Source organism: Fopius arisanus, unplaced genomic scaffold (assembly GCF_000806365.1).
Source record: "Fopius arisanus strain USDA-PBARC FA_bdor unplaced genomic scaffold, ASM80636v1 scaffold00147, whole genome shotgun sequence".
Taxonomy (NCBI): domain Eukaryota; kingdom Metazoa; phylum Arthropoda; class Insecta; order Hymenoptera; family Braconidae; genus Fopius; species Fopius arisanus.
This window is the reverse complement of record NW_011887886.1, coordinates 32,687-41,865: the sequence shown is the minus strand read 5'-3', so window position 1 is coordinate 41,865 and position 9,179 is coordinate 32,687. Positions and strand designations below refer to the sequence as shown.

Sequence of the window (9,179 nt, the reverse complement as noted above, 5' to 3'; positions counted from 1 at the left end):
AATTTTAGTCTTGTGCGAAAGGTCCCGTCTGTCTCACCTTTCTTCATTTTTCACTGCTAAATCAATTTTTTCAACACTTCACACTTTTGTTGGTAACAGCTTTAATGATTATATGGCAATATTGGAGGAGTCCCTGAAACGGACCGTTGCGAAACGTTAGTAACTTGCGGATTCAAACTATCCAATATTAGTAAAAATGAACTTTATTCCCCTAGGGACTGGAAATTGCCACCTAACCGAGCGAAGCTGTCCAGTCCCTACGAGAACAAAATATCGTGTACCTCACGGAAATAAAGTATTTTCTGACTCATGTGATTATAAACTTACATTCCGTCAGAAAATACTTTACTCCCTAGAGGCACAATATACTATAAGCACATGTTAGTGGTCTCGTGCACCTAGATGTGAAACGACTGACTTCCAATTTCACAATAGCTCTACCCTATTCCTACCCTATCCCGTATACCCCACTGACATGTGCTAAATTCTCACCTTCAGCATCTCCATGGTGCCTCGTCGCCACGATGTCCGTAAAATAGGCGTCGCATACGTTGAATCTCTCCACTCACTGCAGCTCTAAGTTCATATCATGCTTTCAGGGGTTCCTCCAACATACCGTCGTCACATCATAAAGAATAATGTCTCCGCAAATTATTACCAAGATTACCAAGAGAGTCTACTGTGCGTTACTATCTTACTCGCGGTATACATTTGCCAGATTAGTTGTGATCTGCCTCTGAATTTAACTTTTAGCACTATTTCTGCAAGCTCGTGGCAAGCTTCTGGCAATACTGAATCAAGTGATGGTGATCTACACCAGGGATGGGCAACCTCCAGGTAGCTCGGAGCAGAGTCATCAACTCGAGTTAGGAATCCACTAAAGTTTATAACCATGCCAATTATAAGGGTCATAGTACGATCATAGTTGGGTCAGTAGAGGGGGCCTAACAGTCACCGTATTGGGGAGCATCCCATGACTTCTCTGCCAAATGGTAAAATGGGGAAAATGGCCGCCGCGATTAATATAAAGGGAAATTAAAAAATCCACACGTGGAAAAAAAATGTTCTGAATATGAAGATAACTATTGGTTATTGAAATAAACATGAACGTACTCTTCAAATTCAGCTTCCCCAATTGATGACATCTTTCAGCTTGCTTTTTAAATTTTTGGTCCAATATCGACCTTACCGAAAAATATGTCAGGAAAACATACCAAACATTGCAGTTTTGACCGGCTGTTGTTGATTCTGAATATAAAAAACGAATATTTTTTTAAATAATATTTTTTTTTTATTTTCTTCAATTAACATGTTTACTTCAATCAATGTCATTTCTTGAATAAATAATTGCGGCACCACTGGAACACGGCATTGTGGAGTTTGTTGTGGAGCCTGCTTTGAAAATTAATAAAAATGTCATGGTGAAGAAAATTTCACATTTTCCATTTTTGACTCATTTCTCCGCTTTTCCTTTTCTTCAGCGATATTTCTCGTCTTTTCCTGTTCTTAAGTGTTACCCCCACTGTGGTGGATTTCAGCCGAGGAGAAGACCCTTTACGACTTGGGGCATAAAGGCCCATCTATGACTAATAGAGGTCTAATAGATCTAGGACTAATAGAGGTCGGTAGCACGACTTGCTCTCAAAGCAGAGGTTGCCCATCCGTGATCTACACAATGAAAAATGATTCTTATTTACGCGATCAGATGTCTTGCTAGAATTAGGTTGCTAATATCGTTATCTCAATATCTACGCTTCCAAGTAGCTTGTTGAATATCTCGCCATTCAAGGTATTTATCCCATTCTCACTATTCCGACTCACACAGATACATCACCGATATCTGAACGATGACTCATTGAAACCATGCAATACGAAGTACATCGACCGCTTAGCTATTCACTGATGTATGTCGCTAACACTCAAAAAAAGCAACGTCGGTCTGTACGTTGACTTGGTTCCATAAGTACGTAACTCATGACGTTGACGTGAGAATGTGATGCAACTGTCACTCAGAACGTCGACTTTATAACTTTAATACCTTTACTATTGCAGCCGAACTTCCCACCGAATGTTGGGGCTTGCATGGGGAGATTATCAATATTAGAGGTTCTCCACTCTTAAGGATACATCGAGCCAACAGTTTATTGTTTATGTAAATATCAAAGCTTATTACTTGAACCCTAGCAGAACAAGAAAAGAGAAATGTACGACTTAGGTTAGACTTGAATATTTCTGGCAGTTCAGACAAAAGTAATAGTTCTGTAAGAATTGGGGACATACTGAATTCGATGGGTTTCTCTTAACTCTTAACTGGTGTAAAAAATAAGAGTTGGATTTTGTAGTGATTGAATGGGTTGATGGCGTCACGAAGACGGTGGAGCGGGTGGGAACCGTCTTCTTGTAATTCTTAACGGTTGGAAGTGTTAAGAGTTACCGTTTTTGAATTAAATAAGATTGTTTATGAGTGCCAGCAAATGGGTAGCGGATGGCGTCCGTTTTTTCTGAACACTGAACACTTAGAAGAGGTAAGAGTCACCATTTTTGTATCAATTATGATTGTTTATTAATACCAGCGAGGAAGCAGTGGGTGGCGACCATTTCCTCTTAACTCTTCACTGTTTAAAGAGTTAAGAGTTACTGGCCACGTCACACTAACCTTTTACAACAATCAAGAATTTAGTGACCCCCCCCCCCCGTCGCTAATAAACAATGATACTTGATTCGAGAATGGCAACTCTTAACCCTTGCAATAGTTAACAGTTAAGAGAAAATGATCTCGAGCCCCTACCCTCTCGCTGGTATCAATAAACCATCATAATTGATACAAAAATGGCAACTTTTACCTCTTCTCATCGTTCAGAGTTGAGAGAAAACGGTCGCCATCCGCTACCTCCTCGCTGACATTCATAAACAATCATATTTAATGCAAAAACGGCAACTCTCAACCAAGTTCTAATAGAATCGGTTCACTGAGTTTGAAGATGGGGATGATGACGATATTCCATTTTTTCTAATTGGTTGGTGTCAGTTCTACACGGAGAGAAAAATACATCACTATTTCGTGTGAGTCCATTCAAAAATTAGTATGCTATTCACCAACCCATGGGACGAAACCGTGGTCAACAAAAAATTCGGATGTGGCGCCCCAATTTTTAAGGGAGCCTCACGGAAAAGTAGCGTAACTTCGTGAAAAACTAGGGTGCCACATCCGAATTTTTCGGGGGGCGTCATTCGAATTTTTTGTTGACCTCGGTTTCGTCCCATGTGTTGGTGAATAGCACACTAATTTGTGGTAGAATTTTTTCTCAGTGTACATGGAGAGAAAGATCCAATAACAATTACGTGCCTGTTCGATAATCTGTAAATTAAAATAATATTCATAAAAAATGACGGAACAGCTACACATTTTTACTGAACTTCCAGAAAACAGTACAGAATGTTCAGTGAAAAAGTGCGTCACTGTTCCGTAATTTTTATTGAATTTTTCTCACCGTGTATGTTGGTAGAGTAATGTGAGAGTGACACAACGTTGGTCCAAGATTGGCTAATGGTTAGTAATAATAAGATTAATTCCCAAATTCAATTGAATATCTGAAATAATGTTTATTTGAATATTTCAGAAAGGAAACTGTTCAACTATAGATGAAAAAAGTATTTTTCCTTGGAATCGGAAAATTGTGAAATTGAGATTAGTTTGAGTAAAAAAAATAACTCTCACAAACCGTTTCTGCGAATCGAGTCGTGGTTTACTATTGCAATTATTTTTTTAATATTATATGGAATGCATAAACATTTGGAAGCATGTTGCAAACTTGTTCGAAAAAATGACGCCATCATATGAAAATATAAGCAATATTCAACTTTTTCATGTATTCTGCTTCTTTTATTTCTAAGTCGTATAACACATATATGTGTGGACGTTTCCGGGCCAGGGGGTATGGTAATTATGAAAGAGATGGATGTGAGGTCAGCGCAATCGCGACCAGTTAGTAGATACACCTACGAGTTTGAAAGATTCACACTATCAAGAATATGAAAGACGATAACGCACGTCATCAGGCAATTCACAAGGCCAGACACTTTAAAACCGCAACTGAAATCATTGGACGAGTAGTATATTAAGTCGAAAGCAGACGATAATTTCAGATGGTTATTTTTTATGGTAGCTGCTCTCAGTACTGTAAACAATTTGGTGGGCACTTCTGGGATTTTCATTAGTTTTGAATTAACAGCAGACTTTTCCATTAAGTTTCATGTTAAACGGCGTAATCATAGCGCAAAGAGTTCATGGTAATAACGGAGTGAACTTTCTAAGACAACAATCGTCAATTTTATAGCAAATGCCAATTTTTTTTCACTTTTCGGGGATGCAGGAAAGCAATGCCGGACCAATATTCATTGAAGAGGGTCAACAATTCCGAAGATTAGACGGGGAACATAAATAGTAATTTCGGACATTATAAAGATGAGCTACAAGAGCCGAGACGCAGTACCCCAAGGCTCGAATAGAAAAAAATCCTAAGAAATCTTGGGGGTAAATGGAAAAAAAAATCAAAATTGAAGAAAAGTTGAATACAGAGATGTGGTAAATTATTGAAAGGGTCGCAAGGGGAATTCGAGTGAAGAGAAAAAATTATTCAATAGACTAATAGGCGAATTGCACGAAAGACCCGAGTTAATCTAAATGAGACTTAAATTACGCAACCCAGCTTGGAAATCCTTTCAACTAAAATAACAAGTGAACGAAAAAGAATTTATGCTATAATTGACTGGAATCACACGATTCTAACCTTACATCGCTCGGTAGAGTCGCGGAATCTGAGCCCAATTACATAAAATAGTATCGTGCTATGGTGTTTTTTGACTCGTGGAATTGTAATGTTCTAACATCCCACCAGCCAGAAAACCCATACCATACTTGTTGCGTAATATACTATTAAAAATTACCATAAAATATTTACTTTTATCAACAAAGTCCACTTTTACTCTTTAACAAGGGTTACCGATAATAAAAAGATACCTGTATTTAATATTTCTTTTTCCCATTTTTATTAGAACCAATTCATCACATACATAAATATTATGATATTTTAAACGGCATTTACATGTTCTTATTTTTTTCGCCATTATTGTGGAAAATTTGCAGTGTAATGATCCTTAAAAATTGGACAATCTGCCGTTATGATAAAAAGGAAAGGAGAACACATCAGCACCGTTTAAAATATCGTAATATTAACGTATGTAATAAATTGTTACTAATTCACCTGGGAGATCGGAATATTGAATATAGGCATTCTTTTATTCTTGCTAACCCATGTTAAGGTTGTTGTCGCGCGACAGTCTCTGTAAAAAGTTTATCCGCTGTAAAATGGGCCAGTTTAGAACACAATCTTTTAGCGGTATATAGTCTCACTTGATTGATTGCATTGTGCATGGATAGCTAAAGCATAATTATATATTTTCCATATTAACTATTTTCAATTATATAAATTTATGAATTTCCGATAATTATATTCCGTAAACCAAACGGTCAATCGATTTGATTTTTTTTTTCTGTATTTCCTCCCACGATGTATATTCCACGTTTTTTTTTATTTCTGAAACTGTCGAGCCGTTGATTTTTAAAAAAATCTAATCGGCAAAACTCCATTTAAACACGTGTTGAATCACTCAAATTTCAAAAATTTATATCTCAACTTCAAAACGGTCAATTGCAAACGGAAAAGGCTCATTTTGTTGCTAATTTTTCAAACTATTCACCATAAAATTTTTAACGAAAACTGTCGAAAAAAAATTCTACGCAACAACAACCTTAACCAGTGGTACTCGGTGTTTGTTAATAAGATTACATAATTCATGGTTATTTTCCAACTGATTTTCATTCACATTAAAATTGTCTATCCAAGAATTTGCCCGTAAACTTTTTTTCTTTGAAAACATTTCCGCATTGTGGAATTAGCGATATACTTCATGACTGAAAAAACCAATGATAAAAAACAGTGAAGTCATTATAAGGACGAAGTTATGGGTAAAAATAGTTATCGCAAAGCTCTGAGGGAGAAAACAAGTGACTGCCACGGTCAAAAGACGGAGATAAGTGCGGTTATGATGAGGAACATGTGGAGAGATGAACAAAGTAATCTGTAGGTCTCCGCAGTATTAATTTCCATCTCTAATTTAAAAATCCATTACCATTCTTATGGTTGTAGATCCCTTAATAAAGTTGCGTTCGTCAATGTGAATATCGCAACTACGTATGTAAATTAAGCCATTACGATACTTTAGTAATGAGGCGACGAATTTTTTTACAGTATATTTGAGGTGAGTGCCGCTGAATGGTGGGAGATCTAGTCGACCCTGGTTCTGTTTTTTATCGCCAGTCTTGGTTAATACTTAATCGTGTATTCAACGCGACAGGATTGATTTTGGGAAAAAGACCAACATTTGGACTGTTTCTAATTATTTTTTGTTTACTGTTGATTATTGTTATAAACACAAGTAATATATTCAAAATGTTCTCGATTAGTCAAGTATTAATACTCATTTTCATCGTTACGAAATCGTTATCCCGTAAGTAACTCCCGAAAATTTGTTCACTCTCATAAAATACAACCGAGACATCGAAATTTTTATATTAAACATCTAATTTTTGGGGGAAAATGATAGAAGTGAATAAGAGAACTCAATATCCGACGAGATTAGATGGTGAAATGAGTTTTCCGCGCAAATCCCTCATAATTCATAATATTCACAAATTGATAATCATATAATTAATAACGAGAGACACAGAAAAAACATTCACTTTGCTAGTGTTTTTCAATTAGTATTACTCCACCGCCGCAGGCATGTATTACGACAGAATAACAAAAAAGAAAAATCTCAAATAATTTGTTCTACGTGTCCTTGATTCCTACCTTTTATTCTGACTCTTCCATATCGTACAAGGAAATATCTTGAAACACAAGTTTGATAATGATTACTAAATAATTGCAGACATTATTATCTCTGGCTCGATTAATCTACTTGACATTTGTTGAAAATTACTTTTAGTACAGAGAGAAAACTACTCGAAACAATTTACCACGGCGTTTTGTAATCGTGCGGCGTACTAAATATTTAGCAATTTTTACCAATGGTAGGAGTGGAGAATGACTACGGGGAAAAATTTTAACTTTTCGCGCAATTATTACTTAGCGTTATGTATTTCTGGGAATTATTTTTTTAATTCGTATGACGGGAAATATTTAGTGAACCTTTTGTGCCTCTGTTGCCGAGTATTTTGGTTTAGTTTATTGTCAAATTTTTCTCTTAAGTGCACTTGATTCACATAGCCTCATTAATAACCATTGGTCACGATGTCACCGATGTTACGTTGCAAAAGGAAGTGATTTTCTTAGTTTGTTTAATGATTCTATTCACCACGCCTTCACGAAGCTGCGAAGATTAGCAAGTATCCTCATGACAATTCTTTTCATATCTATGAGTAGTAATTTCAATTTTCAGGCAATTAAAATCTTCGGCCGTTGTTTTGAATTTTTTTTTACAAATGATTGAACTTGATAAAAAGATATAACGTTTGGCCGTTTTCTGATATTCTGCTCATGTACGAAGTTTCATCACGCTAAGATAATTTTGCCGGGTAAATTTCCAACTTTTTGTGATTTGTCCATTAGACTACGGGTTAAATTATATTTTTTTTTAAATCATAACTTGGTTATCCGGTTTCAAAAAAATCTTAAATTTTTTAGATAGCTCGGTAAAAAGTTAGCAAATTTCAGGGAAAAAATTTAATCAATTTCTTACATTTTTCAATTTTTCGAAAAATGGATGTAATACATCCTTAATATGCTATGATGACACTGACGAGAAAATAGTGAGAAAAATTTCGTATAGAGGGGAAAGCCGCAATCCTTACGGATTAGAATTCAGAGAGACCATTTTTTTCCCCCACGGAATTATTCCAATGCAATATTATTTAGACTGGTCGTGAGAGACAACTTCATACCTGGCGCCCGCACTAGTAAGAAAACGACAACAAAACACTTCCCCACTCCCGACTACAGAGCCGAACGCTTGCAACTACTGTTGGATAGATCCGAACGAACTGGGTGGCGGAAAAAATATCCCCGGAAAAAATATCCCCCCAATCATACATTTAATTTCTGTCGCCCTTTTTTTGTGTACCTATTTTTCCAAAGGTGGGGGGGCGCAGAGGGGGGTCCAAGGGCGCAGCCCACATAACACATTAAATGAAAATTTGAGAAAAATAAAGATGATTTTAATTTCATGGGGAATTGAACCCTTAACCCTTTTATGTGTCATAATAAATAAAGAAATTTTTTTCTAAAATGCATTTTGTGATTGACCCGCTTCCTTTTTATCCTTTATATTAAATAATTTTTATTAATTAAATTATTAAAATTAGGATTTTGAAATATTTATTATTAGGAATTAAATATTAGAATTTTTCTTGAGGATATTTTTTCCGGGGATATTTTTCCCGGGGATATTTTTTCCGGCGATATTTTTTCAGGGAATATTTTTTCAGGGGATACTTTTTCCGGGATTTTTTTTCCGGGATATTTTTTCCGGGGATGTTTTTTCAGGGATTCGAACGAACTCTACTCTCCGCCTGCCTTTTTAAGCATCATAAGAAAAAGTCTCAGCGTCTTAGATCGTCTCCCATAAAAAATGTAACGTGAAATTTCCCCGGTGAATGGGAAATGCCCATTACCTTCGCCCTACTTCCCCTGAGCCTAACAAAAACCTGCTAAAATTTAACCTTACGGGCGCCAGGTAATTTTTGACCGGAATTACCAAACCGGAAAAAGTCCTTAATCCTAAACTTAACTAACCTCGATATTCGATTCACCGAAAATCGTAACTCAAACTCTTAAAACTCTAACCCTAAAACATACTCAAAAACCAAAAAGGGAACCTGAAGGGAACGGAAAGGATAATTAGGCTTTTGGGGAAAGGTGACGGTCCTGGGGTCGCTCAGTATGCCTGTTGTGGAGAGAGGGGTGGATTGTAGATGGGAACAAGGTCATGGCAAAATCGGGAAAAATATCAAAAAGAAAGGGAACGGGAGGCGAGAAATAAATTTATGCAACAAAACATGGTCCTTACGTGTTCCGCTATTCATGTAAAAAAAATTCAGTACAATAATAATAAATGAT

The 9,179-nt window shown here is 36.4% G+C and overlaps 1 protein-coding gene across 1 annotated transcript in view; it reads left to right on the top strand.

Moving 5' to 3' along the window:
• The first annotated feature begins 6,331 nt into the window (after window positions 1-6,331).
• Window positions 6,332-9,179, top strand: part of LOC105272154 (serine protease easter-like) — a 16,701-nt gene continuing 13,853 nt past the window's right edge. The window contains exon 1 of the mRNA XM_011314100.1: window positions 6,332-6,570. Within this exon, the coding sequence (XP_011312402.1) occupies window positions 6,336-6,570 (235 nt within the window). The 5' untranslated portion in view covers window positions 6,332-6,335. The remainder of the gene's footprint in view (window positions 6,571-9,179) is intronic.